Genomic DNA, 16,942 nt, shown 5'->3' with positions numbered 1-16,942 from the left:
GCGGATTTATATATAATACATAATGCGAGCTCTCGATCGAATCAACGACTACTGGCGTACAAACGTAGATGTATATATGTGTGTTTGAAACCGACTACTGCGCTGCAGCGAGAAACACGTTGCATTTCTGGAAAATTAATACCGTTCGCGGCCTGGCCTTGCCTGGGCTGGGGCTGGTTGCAGCAGCAGCATTACATCGATCGGATTGAAATTGAATTATTCAAAAACGTATAGCTGTATATGCACGCACGAGCTCGAAAGCAGAAGCGAGCTTTCAGCGCAGCGGCGGCAGCGCGCACACGCTCTCGCTCCCCGTAATATATATAAAGAAACGTTACACCCGGGCGCGTGAAAATTCCATGCGCGCCTCCCTCTTATCACGTACTCTCCCGCGAGCGTATTGGCAAGTTGAAAAAAAAGAGCAGAGAAAAGAGAGAGAGAGAGAGAAGAAAAAGAAGAATAAAATATGCGTACGTGCGCGAGCTTGCGCTCGATGGTATATACATAATATATAAATTCGACGCGTATTATAAAACGCGATATCAGTAATTATATATATCGTGTGACAAACGCGCGAGGCAGCTAACTAATTATCGAAGAGATGATCGACGTCGAAGAGGAATATACACGACGATTTCAGCGTGACGCGGCAGTTGTAGGATATCATTCGGTATATAAGTACGCGCGAGCGAGCGAAACTTGCGAAATTACACGTGCGATATCCTCTGGGTCCATATAAGCTCGAGCCGTATTTGTCCTGCGCATATCTAATTCCTCGCTTATACACGTATTATACACCGTACCAGTGTGCAGCGCACCATACGCAGCAGCAGCGTACACGAATACCTTACCTCTGCTACTACCCACGTATAGTCAGCCAGCAGTGCACGACGCGCGCGCGCCGCAACTTCTCCGAGTCTCTGAGTAAACTTGTTCAATTTGGGATTATCGGTCCACTCTCTCTCTCTCTCTTAGTCCTTCGCTAAGGGATTAATATAAGCGCTCGGTGCGAAGGAGGCAACGAAAACACGCCCCCGCGCTCCGAAAAGATAAAGAGAGAGAGACAGAGAGCAATCTACGGGTTAAAATACATTGCACATTCGACCGGACCGTACGATATTTTTATTCGCATTCAGCACTTTTTTACTTACTACGAGTGTGTATGTACTATGTGCATGTGTGTGTGTGTATCATACGTTTGGATATATTTCACTCGGCCAAATGGCCCCTGCACAACTATCGCTGTATATATACGTACATGTATTACACGTTGAAAGGAGGAAGAGATTTAGATGCCATTTAATCAAAGAATTTCAGAGGGACCGAGAAATGGAGGGCAAAGCAAGCTAAGTTGGTCGAATTAGTGATAAACTACAGCGTATACACTCTACTATACGAGTCTCGAGGAAAAGAAGGAACTAATATATACCAAAAAACAAAAGAGCTTCTGACTAATGCTTCATCGGCTTCTCCCATTCGTAAAACGGTCTCAACTCGCTGGGAATATTTTTCTTGCTCGAGAGCTCGAAAGAAGAAGAAGAAGAAGTAGAAGAGGAAGAAGAAGAAGAAAAGCTTGTTAAAAGTCTCCGCTCACGTTCGACGCGCCGCGTACGCGTCTTTTGACAAATACACAGAGTCGGCACGAGGATCGCGACTCGTCGCTGCTGCTGCTGCTGCTGCTTTCACCTCTTACAGCGGCGCACTTGCGAGGAGAACCCCGAGGAAACGTACTTTTTCAACTTTAATAAAGTATATAAATTGCCAACGAGGCAATAACAAATTGATATTTGTTTTCCGTGCCTCGGCGCGCGTTTATCGGCTCGGCGAGATCGACATTTAGGAAATCATTATTTTTCGCTTTTCATACACGGTAGGAAGCAAAAATGTATTGAAAAATCGAGTTCGAAAAATGTTTCCCGCATCGCGAGCTTTTTTCCCTCGATTCTCTCGGTATATAGTTCGCGAGTGCACCGCGCGCGCGTGTTCTCATTGCAAACAACTGTCCGTCCATGTAGTTATACTACGTCGGGTATAAACAGAGAAGCTCGCCTGGGAAAAAACGTGGTCACGGGGCTCGCTTTTTTTTCATCGCAATTGTGAATCGTATACGTTGTATGCGCGCGCGCTCGCGTAGTTTTCATTACATCGGCTTTACAAAGGATGAACTCAATTATTTTCCGATTGATTGAGTCCTTATGCCCATAGACAGCTGCTGCTGCTCCTAGCTACTGCCTATTGGTACGCGGCGATGAAAAGCAGCAATGGAACGAGAACGTTGATGCCTAAAAGGAAAAAGGGCAAAAGTTTCGTGCGTTGCATAGGCAACGTTTGATTCGTAATTGATACATCGGGCTATTGTTATCGACAAATTTTTACATTTCTTCCGACCTTGGCTCTGTTCGTGCCCCATGCTCGGCGTAGCCAGCCAGCCAACATTGTTTTTGACGATGGATCTCGTTTGTGCTGCGTCGAGACAAATTGCGCTGTCGATATCGACGATATGACGCGTTGTGTATAACACGAGTACATATCGGAGCCGAAAATTGTGGGCGCGGAATAAGGGGGCTGCTGTATGTCTGCACGCGAGCACACATCGACTCGTTACATGAACTCTCTCGCGTACATACACGCCACTTAACGATCCAGTTTCATTCGAGTTTGGCGCGCGCGCGCGCGCGTCATTTATTTTCCTCGGCATGCATACATGTACTGCTATGCCGCCAACATCTCGCACCGAGTATATATATACGTGTGTTATAGCCGAGTAGTCAGCTCGTTGACGTCGCGTTGTTTTTTGGTATTTTTTACCGTTGTGCAACCGTTCGCGCATGCTGCAAGTACAACAACGCGTACACAACGGAACGCGGGGGCCGCCGCCTGCACAGCAGATCTTGTGTGTGCTGCAGCTCGTCGTGACAATTGAAATGTCAAGTGCAGCGCGCGCGCCCGAGCTGCAGAAAGCAGCGTTGGTACATATACCAGCGCACATATAGTAGCGGGTAGTAGTTGCAAAAGTTGCTGCGAGAGAGGCAAATATTCTCTCTCTCTCTCACTCCGAGTGTGTACGTGTGTGTATAAACATGCAGGCATGCAGCCACTAGTAGTACGAGCGCAAGAATAACCGAGAGAGAGAGAGAGAGAGAGAGAGAGAGAGTATGTAGAAGTAGATCAGCAGCGAGAGGCGCGTGTTTTTGTGTCCCATATACGTGTCTGCGCGTGTGCATGTACGTGGAGTAGAGAAACAAACATAATAAGATTCGTGCGGAGCAGTATGAGTGCGTAAGAGAGAGAGAGAAAGATAAAGAGAAAGGACAAGGGAGCAAAAGAGAAAGAGAGAGAGAGAGAGAGACTGAATGTAGAGTTTGAATAGAGTGCTCTCTCAGCAAATTGGAGCGCTCGGAGCTTTTCTATTATCAGACCTCGAGCCGAGGCTCTCGACCACGCTTCGCGTGCTTACTAACGCTGCTGCTGCTCTGTTGCTACTGCCACTACTCCTACTGCTACTGCGCTGTCTCTTCTTCCTCCTCCTTCGGTGTGCGCTACTGCTGCTTCGCGTACTCCTTAAAGCTCGGGCGCCCACCCTCTCTCCATATATAGCTCCCTCCACCTCTCTCTTTCTCTCTCTTACTCTGGCAACAAATGCAAGTATCATTTTCGCGGCTTCCTCTCTTTCTCTTTCGCTTTTATAGATATATATATATGTATATACCTTGCCTACTTCATACACTCGTACATATACCCTATAATGCACTACTACTTCTGGAAGGGGCGAGCTGCTGCTGCTGCTATCTGCACTTCAAAGTAATTGCTCTCGCACGCGCACTTCTTCTCGCCGCGGCAGCAAACCTTCGCGCTGATGCTGCAGCAGCACGTGAAAACGTGAATCTCTAGACAAACAGCGCGCCCCCTTCCTCCCTCCCCGACTGCCAGAGTATAATATGTAGCATCGATGTTTGTTCATTTGCTCGGCAAAGCTCGATCTATTATTTTTTTTTTTTTTTTTTTTTCAGGTGTAGGTATAATTTTATAGGTCCGTTGCGATCGTGTATTACATACAGAACGGACGATGTAATACGAAATGTGTACTCAGGCAAGATGTTTACCCTCTGTAAGTTATATATCTACGCGGATTGTAACTTGCATGTGCGCAACCACTGTATACGGCTAACGGAGTAATTTCATGCATAATTAGCCAGGTCCGGTTAATTAATACGCGCGGCGAGGCTCGAGTCCGTTACGATTGCGAGCGCGCGGATAGTCAGACATAAACAGAATCGAAGTTATCCGATCGCACAGCAGCAGCATCGTGACTGCAGCCGAGTACGTTATTATATAGATATAGGCTATATTACGTTGTAATGTTTGCGCGCGCCTGGGCGAGAGCGAAGCGCAACAGAGTGGAGTTTGCAAAGCGCCAATATAAACAAGCTCACGGATGCACACACAAATTTATACATATATGGCAGATGAACAAACGACGCGCGCGACTGCATATATATATATATAAGAGAAGAGGGAGGCTGAGGGTGAGTCAGTCGAATATACGTATATTGTATATATATCCAGGCCATATTTATATACCATCGTCTAAAGCTCTACCTGCAGTCACACATACGTACTTATGTATATGCCCAATCTGTGGGCTAACTCTGTGTATGCGTGCTCCAGAATGTACATAATCAAACGAAGTAGCTATTCAGGGGAAAATAGGATACGACAGTTTTTCGTACACGAAATATTAATGTAAAACTCAGAAAAACGGAAATTTTCGGGATAAGTTCATGAACGTAATTATCCGAAAAATTTTTAGTACAGTAGGGGAGCTATACAGGACCTGGCACACTGCGGACCTGGCACACCTCGGAACTTGGCACACTTGTGGAGCTGGTACACCGCGCTGCTTCCCATGGTACAGACCTGTCCGACCCACCCTCGGAGCACCCCCTCGCACCCTCCGCGAAGGGTTGAAAAAGCGGTGACTAACTCAAACATTACCCATTTATTTTATGAAAACCTCTTTAGCCGAGGATAAATATGTACGGAAAATAATTTTTTCTCTAATCCAAAAAGTACATTTTACCTCTTATAAGCCATTCGCACTGTTTTCAAAAAAGAATTAAGTTTTATCATTGATAGGAAAATATTTTTAATTTTTCGGATATTTACCCCCTTTCATCGAAAGTTTGCACACAGTAGTGTATGCCTCAACATTTGACCAATATAAATGTATGCAGATAAAATATTTCATATTTCAGATCTGATATATTTATTACAGCGACTTTTGCCCTTCTTTCACTTGAAAGGCAATTTCATTAAAGTAGTACGTTACTTTTTGAATATTTACACGATGCTCGAAATTATTTTAAACTAATACTTTGCAAAGACCCGTATTTTTCTTTGCACACAATCGATCCTCCTTACTTTTTAAGCTTTGCAAACTCATTGCCTCGACTTTGTAGAAAAAAGTTAGAAATTTTTCTGGAATTTACTAACTTCCAGAAAAAAAATATTCTAACAGAGTCTAAGCATTTTAAAAGAAGATTACTATTGTAATTGTAGATGAAAACATAAAAGTCAAAAGCCAATCAAGTGTGAACTGAGCTTTTATCACCGGAAAATTCCCGTTTTGACACATACTGAATTACAAGTTTCATCAGCTTCTGAGATTTTTTCTTCGTTTAGAAAATTTATTATGAAGATTATTATACAAATACTGTAAAGTGCATTCTACGAAATGTTTACTCTTGAATTATTATTATTATTTTTTTTACAAAATCATTTAAACAATTGCACATTACATTGAAAGTACATTTAAACATTTAAAAAAAAGAATACATTTTTTTGATATTTTTAATTTTTTGCATATAATTAATCAATAATTCAGGATCATTTATCACATCCACTTTTTTGAAGGAAATGATTGTATGTGAGCCATGGAACATTGTTACACATCAAAGATTCATAGGTATTTTTAATGGACATCATATTTAAACTTATAATTTATGCCATCAGCTAAATTTAAATCTTTTTTTTTTTGCATTGGTTTCATACGGGCATCAAACTTTGACCAAAACATTCTAATAAATTTTATCATTTTTATTTATGGAAAGTGTGAATACATCATCAAATATTTTTTGAGTAACTTAAATATTTCAAAATTCTAAGATTGTAACACAAAAAAAGTACAAAAAAATTGTTAAATTTTCCTTTTGGGCATAAAATGTTAAATTATACAACTTACTAAAATTTTAATGATAGACAGTAATGTGAAAAATTTCATTTTCAATCTGACTATTTACTTAATTTACATTTATTAAGTTACTTCTCCAATGCAACAACTAAACAAGATAAAAAACTAAAAATCATTTATTATGACATTTTAATTTTTTGAATAATTAATATTAATAAAATAACATAACTTATGAAAATACAATACTATGATGCTACAACGTAACGTAGTTCAAATAACATATGTTTGATTCATCAAGAATATCACAACCGTACGTAACGAACCATACATATTGAAAAACATATTACTAGAAGAATAAAAATAATTCATAAAAATGTTCCTATTCTTTTGAAAAAGATTGTAAAAGCTTGATCAATACAGGTTTTTTCATCTTCTTTATTTTTTCTGGATCGATAATTGATTTAGAGTTTAATTTAAGGAAATTATGTACATTACTTTCCAAATCCATTGCATTGTATTTCTGAGCAGCTGATAAAATCTCAATAGCATTTTTCGTAGACAAATTGGCGGATAGGATTTTTTCACACATAATTTTCAAATTATCAACTTGATATTTGTCTGCTACTGCTAAAATTTCTAGAACTATATCTGTCTTGGTACTCACAATATCACCTGTGTAAATGAATCGCAACATTTCAACCAGAATATTATAAGGAGTATCAGTGATCTCAACAGAATTGCCTTTGTTTTCCAACATATCATGAGTAAACATGGCTCTAAATACTGGACTGGCTACAGCAAGGATGTTTTTATGGGCTGGGATGTCATTATCATCAGAAGTTATTAATTTAACATCACTAAATTCTTCACTGAGTAACAATGAGTCCAAGTTCACTTTATTATTCATCTGATCTTTGTTGTTGATGATATCTACATCCAATGAAGATTCATATTTCTTGAAAACTTCTAATTCACATTGAATAGTTACAGTATTCTCGGAAGAAATTAATTCTTCAATATTTTTCAGTTCGTAAAAGCTCAAACCACGGCCGTGGAACTCTGTGGTTGCAAAATCGTGATGTAGTGTAGATTTTCGAACAACTTTTTTGTTATTAATAGCTGATAATGTCCATCTACATACGAGCTTATTCGGTTTCTTCGTTGAATCAGTTATAGGTTTAAGAAATAACGAAATGTCTGTATATTTCTCACTGCTGCCTGCAGGGTATAATTGCAAAGTGAAGTATTGTTTATTGTCACTTCCAACGCCAAATTTCGGGGATGCTATTGGTTCCCCAACTTTTGATTTTATTAAGCGATAATTCTTGATCGTCCATGTATAAATGCACTCATTAGAAATGACTGTAGTGGAAGCCTCTATTCGTTGTTTCGATGGCATTTTAACTTTAGTACAGCTGGCGGTTTTTGAAAACTCATTCGATGATCGAATGAAACTTGGAACGATTCCTAACAAAATGATTCACTTCAATAAAAACACAGAACAAGTTCGTACAGGTTATTCCAACACTTTTACAGGGTGTCTATATAACTTGTGAGGTTCGTAGATTACAATTATTTATTCCACCGTCCACCGCACTTTATGATTTTTTATTTTGTTGTGACTTATATTTTGAGTTATGAGAAATCAGAAATCAGAAATCGTTGGTATTTACTATTTAGTTGTGGATACAGTTATGTATGATTTTGATACAGGTGGCGTATGGCGCTACTGTACAAACATATAACTTTTGAATTGTATTCACATAAGTAATGCCAATAAAAATCTACTATAACTAAACATACATTTAGACACAGTACAAATATCTCTCTACTGGCTAATTTACATTCACATTTTTATTATAATTTACATTCTTATCTTATTCATCTCGGAGATGTTTCAAGTGTTAAAATTAGTTTTATGTATATAAATTTAATTATTGGAGACATTACAATATTCAGTTTTGCCTTACAGTATTATTCAATGATTCATGAAAATCTTGCAGAGATCAATCATTTCCTTTTTTTCATGGATGTTTTATAATTCTATAAGTCACGATCTAGGTAGATGAAAAGGTTGCGATCTATCTATGACTACGTTAATGAGTTAAGTTGCTCAATTTGATTTCGCAATTAATCGGAAAAATTTTTTTTCTCCATTTTTGTATTTATGATTGATAAATTAAATAACCAGGGTTATTGACAAATAATTTGTAATATTTAAAATGTTAAAATTTTAGTGTTGTGTTATTTTGGTTTAATTAATAATAAAGTAGAGAAAACAATTGTGAAAATCATCTTGAGATAAAAGCATACTATGCCTTGAAAATGTTCATTAAAAGTTCAACCTTAATAAGATAGATTGAACGATCAGGAAATAGTCACTAAAAATAAGTTACTTTGCGTTGCTAATTTACATTCCAAAGTTACAAATTGTGTTAACAATCAAGTTATCATCTTATACTTCTATTACTACAATTTTTTTTCTAAAACCGGTACTCCTTTCAATCATGTTTAATAACTTATAAATAAGTTTGGATTCCGGCAAAGTATTGTATTAGTTTTTATGAATCAACCTGACCGATTCATTGTAAAGTTTTACGATTCGATTATAATAAGTATTAAAACATCAAAATAATCGTCAAAGATGTACTAAGATTATAGATTCAAAAGAAAATAAATCCCAGGTATCTAAATATATCGATCTTCGATCAATATCATCGCAAACATTTGTTAAATTGGCGGCACAGCCGACGGCAGCACTCGGCTGGAGCCGCCGAAGTTATGTAGAGTGAGCCGATATTTTCACTTTTCATTCCGTCATGAGCATACTTGAATAAATACCGATCACATGACAGCGAGCGCCACCATGATTCCGAGGCAGAAAATCGTTTCCGTGTGAGTAAGATAATCATTAGGCCGGGTGCATAAGATTGCAATTTCAAGAGGACTTTTTTTGGGACTTCATTCGATCGCTGTACTTTTGATGAAAGTGCAGTCTAAAAAGCATGTGAATAATCAGTTTTAATGAAAAATTTAAAGCTTTTTCAGAATCTGACCGTAGGTTTCTGAAAAAATGGATCAGGTTAAAAGTTATACTTGATTTTATAAAAAAAAAAGCGCGAATTTGGAGAAAAAATTTTTTAGTAGAGTAGCGGCCGGCTGGCTTCGAAAGCCAGCAGCGCCGTCGTCCAGTGGGCCCGGGCGCGTCATCGGCAAGCGAGGTCAGTCCGAAGTTCGTGCTGAGTCTCGTGGCTCAGCTGCAGCTGCGAGTCACCCCTTCGGATTCGTCACGAACTCGAAACCGATCGTCGCCGCGACGACGAGCCCAAAAAGTGATAAAGCAGCATCGGAAAACGGCGACACGACGACAACGACGATGACGACGACAGCATTCCACGCGGGTGTAGTAGCGCGAAGCCATCGCTGCGAGATCTAGGCACCGGAAATCGGATGGTCCTGCAGTACCAGGTGCCACACATAAAGGCAATGTTTCTGCCACTACTCATGGAAATCGCATCGCCCAAGGAATGCTTGACGCATGCTCAACTCGATCGACGAGGCACCGCTGCCTGGAACTATTCACGAGTTATTTTGTCGTTTTGATAAAGAAAATTGAAAATTTTCATAAAAATTGCTCACGGTCGATTCTATGATACAATTATCGCGGCTTAAAATTTATAAACTAAATTCACAGCTAGCGATATTAATTCTTATTTTATAAAAATAATATAAATGTGCAATATGCCCTTTAATCATTTTAATATAGAAAGAAATTCTGTATATTTCAGCATACTGTTGAAATTATTTATTTACATGAAAGGAGGATAATTATAAAAAACGGCAAATCATGAACACAATGAACAAATTCAATGAATTTTCATAAATTTTTTCAGCAAAATTTAGTATCAGATTTAGTATCAGGACATTCACACAAGATTTTCCCTGCTCAATCAGCTCAAACTTTAATGGTGAGGGAATTAAAAAAGCTTAAAATAACTGCTAAGGAGTAATTTTTGAGCATTATGCGTAAACAAAAATTCCGAGAAAAATATAAGCTTACGTAGTTTACCGCAATAAAACAGTGAAAAAATGCCGACTTTAATATTAGCTCAAATCGCCCGTAATATATCTTTCAAATGTTCAATAATTTTTTCTGAAGCCCTGGAGCCTTTAAGAAATATTAAAAAAATGCTACATTGTTTGTACTGTTCAAATGTTCGTTCATAAATTATTTTGGATTTTTTCAGTTAGAAGCGGTGGCTTTGGAATCGGTATTGATAGATGTCCATGTGGATTCTGGAACTTACGAACTACTAATGGGTTTGAAATATTTCTACTCCTAAAGCGCGTCCAAATCATCGATATTTTTACCCGTGAAAGGATATAATTTCTTTTGAGAATTTCCTGAAAATTCAAAAATTTTTAAACGTTAATTATAAATACTTTCATTTCATGTAGATGTTAGAATAATGGTACACACTCACAAAAATCGAGATTCAATATTCAAGTCGATTCATGTAATTGCCAAAAATCTGCTCACAATATCGAAAATAAAAAAGTTTAAATGACAGTCATAACCGTAATGCCTCATGTTGCATTTCGTATTTACCGCCAAAGTTATAAGAGCTTTGATCTGCGTCTGCTGCGAAAAATTGGCATGTGCTTTGTTATTCATACACATTCGCAGTTGCACGACTATCCAATGCAATATAAACGTCTGCTTATAGTAAAGAATTCGTTGGCAAACAAGTTTTAAAATATAATTATTACTCTTTATTATAGATGTAAATATTAGTGTAAGAGTGTATAGTTACCGATTGAAAGATGAATAGTTGTGTCTCAGATAAAAGTTCTACTTAAACGTGATCACAAATTTTGACGTTTCTTCTTCTCACGAATTCGAAAATTACTCTACATAGTTATTAAAAAGTAAAATTGAAAAAAAGGATCAAAATGTGGGTCAAATGTACAGCAATTTTAAGATACAATAGAAATTTTCGATTTGTTCAATTGCGACAACTATCGCAATTAGATGCAAAAACCAACGATAATGCCGATTCAAAAATGCAAGCATGGCAAATAAATTCTTATGGGGGCATTCAAGAATTACAATTAAATAAAGCAACCATTCCAGTGTTATCAAATCCAAATGATGTTTTGGTAAAGATTGATGCTTCGAGTGTCAATCCAATTGATGTAGCTATGATTAGTAAGCATTGAAACAATCAATAATTACTTTGATGATTATTAAAGATAAAAAGTTTAATCCATTTTGTCTTGATTTTATAGATGGTTATGGGTCAAAAGTACTTAATCTAATGCGTCAAGCCAAAGGTTGTTGTGGAAAACCTTACAGCGACATTGAATTTCCATTGACAATGGGCAGAGATTTTGCTGGAACTGTCGTCTCAAAAGGACATGGTGTTGATAAATTTAAAGTAGGCGATGAAGTTTGGGGTGTTATACCTGTTGAACAGCAAGGATGTCATTCAAACTTTGTAGTTGTCAATAGTTGCTTGGTAATTGATTTATTTCAATTGTTTGTAATTTTATTTTAAGCTTTCAATTTATGAATTTATTCTTTCTAAGACAAATCTGCGACCTCAAAATATTACCTACATTGAAGCAGCCAGTATTTTGTACGCAGGTTTAACAGCCTGGTCAGCACTTTATTATACAGGAGGATTATGTTACAAAACAGTATTTCCAACTCAATCAAATAAACAAATTTTAGTTCTCGGTGGTTCTGGAGGAGTTGGAACATTAGCAGTGCAACTATTAAAAGCATGGCGAATGCAGGCTAGTGGTTTTTGAAACTCATTTTATTACTTGAAATTGTATTACTTTTTTTTATGATTTTATTTATTTTAAACAGGTTGTTACAACTTGCAACACTGATGCAACTGATTGTTTATATAAGTTGGGTGCTGATACTGTAATTGACTATACAGAAAGTGATGCAGATGCAAAAATAATTGCAGAAGGACCGTAAGTATCAATGTTTTCAACAGAGAAAATATTAAATATAAATTTGCCTTGTGTATTTAGGTATGACATTATACTGGATTGTGCTAATGTGGGACCTGAAGTTGTTAAATCTAAAAAATATCCACATCACAATTACATAACTCTAAATTCACCATTATTGAAAAATATAGATGAACATGGATTGGTATTAGGAGCAGTAAAAAATATTGGAGATTTGTTAAAACAAAATTTACCATCAGATGAAATCAAGAGTTTTGTCAAGTGGGGATTTTTTGCTCCATCTCCTACTGGTATAAAAACAATTCAAGAATTTGTTGAGTCCAGCAAGGTAACTTTCAAATCAGACAATTATTACATTATTATTATAGTTAATTGAATTATAACATGGAAATTGTAGATTGTTCCTGTAGTGCAAGAAGTATTCCCATTCAAAGAATTACCTGAAGCTTACAAAAAAGTGCAAGAAGGTCATTTGAGAGGAAAAATAGTTATTGATATGAGGTAAAGATATATATCCTGTTTGATATTTTTTTCAAAAATATATTTGTAAAAAACACTTATTTACAATAAAATATCAATTTGACTAAAAACATTTTAATACTTAAGATTTCAAGTGTAACTTGTGAACATTTGAAGTTAATGTATCAACTCCGTAACCAACTTTATTTCTAACTTCAAGCCAATTAGTCATAGCAATAGTTTCCGCTTTACTAGCTCCAATTTGTAAAACTTGCTGCAAATAATTATAATCCTGAAGGTACTCGTCTATTCTCTTTCTTATAGGATTAAGTTTCTCAATGACAAGATCAGCTAGCAACAATTTGTATCTGTAAAAAATAGTTTGAAATATGTAAGTCTGTAGAAATTAAATTTTTTCTCATGAATTATGCAAAAATATTTTACTTACTTTCCAGTATCTAGATTTTGTGCTTCTGTACATATTTCATCCGGAGTTTTTCCACTTATTAGGGAGTGTATATTTATTAAGTTAGCAACTCCTGGTCGTGAGTCAGGTTCATAGGTAACTTCAGACTTAAAGTCAGTAACAGCTTTTTTTATTTTATTTAAAAGAATGTCAGGAGTATCTGTCAAGTCAATTCGACTTTTCACATTATTACTTGATTTGGACATTTTTTCTGTAGGATCTCTCAATGACTTTATTCTACCAGTGCCTATTGAAATTAAATAATGCAGTTCAAAATTGCTTTGGGATCTTCTTGAAGTTTTTACTTACTATTTAATATTGCTTGTGGCATAGCAAATGTTTCACCATATGTAGAATTAAATTTTTGTGCTAAATGTGCAGACAGTTGAATATGTTGCAACTGATCATCTCCAACAGGTACATGAGTAGCTCTAAATAAATTCAAAAACTTAGAAAATTTTGCTTTGTTAATAGCTATCATAAAAAAAAATCTTACTTGTATAATAATATGTCTGCTGTTTGTAAAATTGGATAAATATATAAACCCAATGGTACATCTTTTAATTTTTCACTTTTTTCTTTGAATTGAGGTTGATGAGATAACCGAGGCATAGTAGCTAGACAAGCAAAAATCCAACTCAATTCTGCATGCATTGGTATGGAAGATTGTTGAAAAAGTATACTCTTCTCTGGATCAATTCCACATGCCAATAACGTAGCAGTTAATTTAAAAACATTTTCCTTAAGCTCGCTTGGATTCTTTAAAATAATGCATTTAGTATATCATTTGATTTGTTTTTAATTTATAAATGAGAACTTACATATGGTAATGTAATGGAGTGCATATCAACAATGCTCCAAATGACATCTTCACCCTTATTTTGTAAGTCAACCCAATTTTTAATAGCACCAGCATAATTACCTAAATGCATTGTACCAGTAGGTTGGATACCAGAAAATATTTTCTTGGGATACACTTTTTTTGGTTTCTGTAAAGCAACAAAAAATATTGGTGACATTTTTCTTTCACTCGCTTAAAGTGAAAATTTTTTTGTTTACTTTTGAACAGTTTCGTTGAGAATTCCATAACAACAATCTATTTTGTAATAAATCTTGATTCCATTTATTATGTTTGAAAAATCTGTGTAACATCATTATTTAAAACAAACAAATAATTTGAAGTAATAATGGTATCTTTATTGTAATCTTCAATAAGTTCAAACAATAATAGACCTGCGTGTGTCAAAATTATATGATACTTCGGCGAGCGTAACAGAGGTTAAACACCCACGCTAGATCAATGCACTGTAGAATGTAGTCTGCACATCATACTGACACATATTTAGTAGTATAGGGTACTGACTACTGTACTATGAAATAACTACTATCTACAATAATGAAATAAAATCAGTTTTTTCAAATTAAAAAAAATTTTTTAATTAAAGTTAATTTTAATTAATTAAAGTTTTCAAAATTAATAAGTATTTTCAAATATCGTTTTGTTCTTTTTAAAGATATCTTATAAGATCCAAAACATTTGCTTTGCGTTTTAGAGCAAGGAAAACAATAAAAGAAAATTAACAACAAAAAAAGCCATTGATGTAATAAGTGTCAGGGCTGTTGAGGCACTTGGTCAAGATCATTGACGGCTTGAATCTTACTTTTAAATCACAAACTAATAACATTTAACAGTTTGAAGCAGAAATCCAAGTAACTCCAGGAATATTGTCCTATATTTTATAAATATTGATTAATGATGAAGATGAAAAAAATTGTTAAAAATAAAAAAGCTGGAAAATGGATCAAAAGTATAAGTAAATAAAAAATGGGTTTATTTTTAAAATTAATAATAATTAAAAAATAATAAAATCCAACATTAGGCGTCAAAAGTGTTTGTTTATTCTTATTTAACATGTTACTTTGCAATAAGTTTATTGAACATGAATTATCTAAATCAATTAAAATAAAAATCGTCTAAAATGCATTACAAGACTTTTGTCCCACTCGTAAAAATTCATTTTCAGCGGCACCAAATATTTCTTGAAAATGTAACGAAATGTGACCAGTCAAAATTAAAATGGAGCACTGAGCGATCGCGTTGGTGCGCAAGTCAACACGGACACAAATTCGAAGTAGTTGGCCGGTCGCGCACGGCATTAGAACTCGTCATGGATCGAACACGTGGGTCCACGGATGCCTAATCTAAAATTGCTAGGCCAACGCGATAATAGACAGTTAAGCGTCTATTTTTACTTTTCTTTAGTTAGAGTAAATGAGCTGGTGATTAGAAAACGGCTCTCCTCCAGTAAACGCGCATTTAATCGTTGAAGTTCGTGTAATTGCGAAAGCAAGCAGTTCAATTGACTTCCGTGATACAATTACGAGTTATTGTTTGTGTATTGACATAAGTGAAACTGACAGTGTAGTGTTAATTAGCGTTTATAGCATTGATAATTAAATATCAATCGTCAATCATGTTCGCATTTCCAAAATGTAGCATTATTAAGGGCACGAAACCCAACCCAAACCTTTCTATAAAACACAGGTAAATACTTCGATCGATGTTAATATTCATCCTCAAAATTATGATCCAGAAAAAAAATATTTTATTTTCTCCTCTCGTCCGCAGTGCAGAAAAGGACAAAAACGACGCACAAAATTTATCATCGGTCATGGCGAATTTAAAACTCGACGCCGCCGCCGCCTCCTCGTCTTATCGCGTGGCGGGTGAAATCTGGAGGAGGATCGAGCTGATAGACTGCGTGTCGGTCAGAGCCTGTCCCGGTGTGACGCTGGCCGAGGACACGAAGATCTACATGAAGACCGAGAGCAAAGAGCTGGCCGAGATCGGAACGATCAGCGAGATTTACGGCCACATCAACGAGCCCCTGTACGAGGTCCTGGTGCCCGAAGGCGTCTCGTGGGACCTGCTGAGATCCAGCAACGTGGTCTATTACGATCCGGAGCATCCGTGCACGAGGTTCGCGCGCATCAGCTGTTAAACGGAGGAGCGGCGCAATTATCAGGGGGCGAGCCTAGTCAGCGCGAGTATAAACGATAAAATCACTCAATCCTCGATTTAAGCAGTAGAAGTTGTAGGATGCGTGAGTTTTAATTTTTCGACGAATCGGTCGAACCGATCCTTGATGTGCAATGTTTACAAATAAGAAATGAATTAGATAAATATATAGTGATTATATTTTCGAGATTAAGAGCTAATGGGTTTTTACATAGATTAAATGTAACATATATATTTCTATTGACTAGAAAATCTTAATAAATGTCTATTGACATTGTTTACATAATTACAAGTATTTTTTTTTATGACGCCACCTATTGAACTAATTCCCATTTTCCAAGTGCTTGATTTATGCCGCTGAATGAGTTTATTCGTCGATACGAGGTGAGACAAAACTTATTACTCATGGGTCTTTGAACTAAATAACGTCAATGCTGAATTTTCTCAATAAAAAGAAGTAGCTCGAACCATTGTCTATTCAGTTTCCAATCCAATGCTGTTGGTCGCAACACCGGTGGTCATCGTGCAACAACGAAAATACAACGCAACATTTTGTACAGTAAGTCGATCGTATGCGATTAAGATTCAAAAATTATTCTTGTCCCGTAAAATTTTTACTCGCGAACGAGAAAGTGAATCATCAATTAAAAGCACGGATTCGCGTGCTATTTTCGTACGATGCGAAAGTTTTTTTTCTCTCTCAATTTCATCGCACGTAAGTAAGTTTACATTTTATATTTTATTGATCGATGAATGAAATCGTATAGAGATTATTTCTCTGCGCGTAACCCGCGCGTCGTCGCGAAAAATTGCAATTCCG

General features: G+C 36.4%; 4 protein-coding genes across 6 annotated transcripts; 2 read left to right on the top strand and 2 right to left on the bottom strand.

The window, feature by feature from the left end:
• Nucleotides 1-6,569: 6,569 nt before the first annotated feature.
• Nucleotides 6,570-7,589, bottom strand: LOC106651791 (speckle-type POZ protein B-like). Its single transcript, XM_014370458.1, has one exon. The coding sequence runs from the start codon at nt 7,587-7,589 to the stop codon at nt 6,570-6,572; it is 1,020 nt and encodes a 339-aa protein (XP_014225944.1).
• A 3,299-nt stretch (nt 7,590-10,888) lies between these two features.
• Nucleotides 10,889-12,873, top strand: LOC106651841 (reticulon-4-interacting protein 1 homolog, mitochondrial). Of its 2 annotated transcripts, none has more exons than XM_023459419.1 (7): nt 10,889-11,399; nt 11,480-11,688; nt 11,780-11,989; nt 12,066-12,178; nt 12,239-12,506; nt 12,576-12,679; nt 12,785-12,873. In XM_023459419.1, the coding sequence occupies exons 1-7, from the start codon at nt 11,144-11,146 to the stop codon at nt 12,795-12,797; spliced, it is 1,173 nt and encodes a 390-aa protein (XP_023315187.1). In that variant the 5' UTR covers nt 10,889-11,143; the 3' UTR covers nt 12,798-12,873. The 2 variants fall into 2 exon arrangements, with proteins under 2 accessions (XP_023315187.1, XP_014226005.2); XM_014370519.2 differs by having other exon boundaries at nt 11,480-11,709.
• Nucleotides 12,703-14,458, bottom strand: LOC106651842 (tryptophan--tRNA ligase, mitochondrial). Of its 2 annotated transcripts, XM_023459425.1 has the most exons (7): nt 14,337-14,458; nt 14,163-14,244; nt 13,925-14,092; nt 13,600-13,862; nt 13,413-13,534; nt 13,086-13,350; nt 12,703-13,005 (listed from the first exon to the last, which is right to left on the bottom strand). In XM_023459425.1, exons 3-7 carry the CDS (start codon nt 14,033-14,035, stop codon nt 12,780-12,782), a joined length of 987 nt encoding a protein of 328 aa, XP_023315193.1. In that variant the 5' UTR covers nt 14,036-14,092; nt 14,163-14,244; nt 14,337-14,458; the 3' UTR covers nt 12,703-12,779. The 2 variants fall into 2 exon arrangements, with proteins under 2 accessions (XP_023315193.1, XP_014226006.1); XM_014370520.2 differs by having other exon boundaries at nt 14,163-14,458.
• A 762-nt stretch (nt 14,459-15,220) lies between these two features.
• On the top strand, nt 15,221-16,362 carry LOC106651881. The gene is made up of 2 exons (XM_014370573.2): nt 15,221-15,648; nt 15,733-16,362. The coding sequence occupies exons 1-2, from the start codon at nt 15,578-15,580 to the stop codon at nt 16,103-16,105; spliced, it is 444 nt and encodes a 147-aa protein (XP_014226059.1). The 5' UTR covers nt 15,221-15,577; the 3' UTR covers nt 16,106-16,362.
• Nucleotides 16,363-16,942: the final 580 nt, after the last annotated feature.

The sequence above is a fragment of the Trichogramma pretiosum genome, unplaced genomic scaffold (assembly GCF_000599845.2).
Source record: "Trichogramma pretiosum strain Unisexual culture from Peru unplaced genomic scaffold, Tpre_2.0 scaffold124, whole genome shotgun sequence".
Lineage (NCBI taxonomy): Eukaryota > Metazoa > Arthropoda > Insecta > Hymenoptera > Trichogrammatidae > Trichogramma > Trichogramma pretiosum.
Note: the sequence above shows the minus strand (reverse complement) of the source record. Positions and strands in the feature narration are given on the sequence as shown.

Excerpts from the sequence above, each read along its gene's own strand:
- LOC106651842 (XM_014370520.2), bottom strand. The coding sequence starts at position 14,258 with ATGATGTTACACAGATTTTTCAAACATAATAAATGGAATCAAGATTTA. Across the intron at positions 13,535-13,599 it reads GCAGACATATTATTATACAA|AGCTACTCATGTACCTGTTG; the intron begins GTAAGATTTTTT and ends GAATTTATTTAG. Across the intron at positions 13,006-13,085 it reads CAAAATCTAGATACTGGAAA|ATACAAATTGTTGCTAGCTG; the intron begins GTAAGTAAAATA and ends TATTTTTTACAG.
- LOC106651881 (XM_014370573.2), top strand. The coding sequence starts at position 15,578 with ATGTTCGCATTTCCAAAATGTAGCATTATTAAGGGCACGAAACCCAAC. Across the intron at positions 15,649-15,732 it reads AACCTTTCTATAAAACACAG|TGCAGAAAAGGACAAAAACG; the intron begins GTAAATACTTCG and ends TCTCGTCCGCAG.
- LOC106651841 (XM_014370519.2), top strand. The coding sequence starts at position 11,144 with ATGTGGGTCAAATGTACAGCAATTTTAAGATACAATAGAAATTTTCGA. Across the intron at positions 12,179-12,238 it reads AAAATAATTGCAGAAGGACC|GTATGACATTATACTGGATT; the intron begins GTAAGTATCAAT and ends TTGTGTATTTAG. Across the intron at positions 12,507-12,575 it reads AATTTGTTGAGTCCAGCAAG|ATTGTTCCTGTAGTGCAAGA; the intron begins GTAACTTTCAAA and ends TGGAAATTGTAG.
- LOC106651791 (XM_014370458.1), bottom strand. The coding sequence starts at position 7,589 with ATGCCATCGAAACAACGAATAGAGGCTTCCACTACAGTCATTTCTAAT.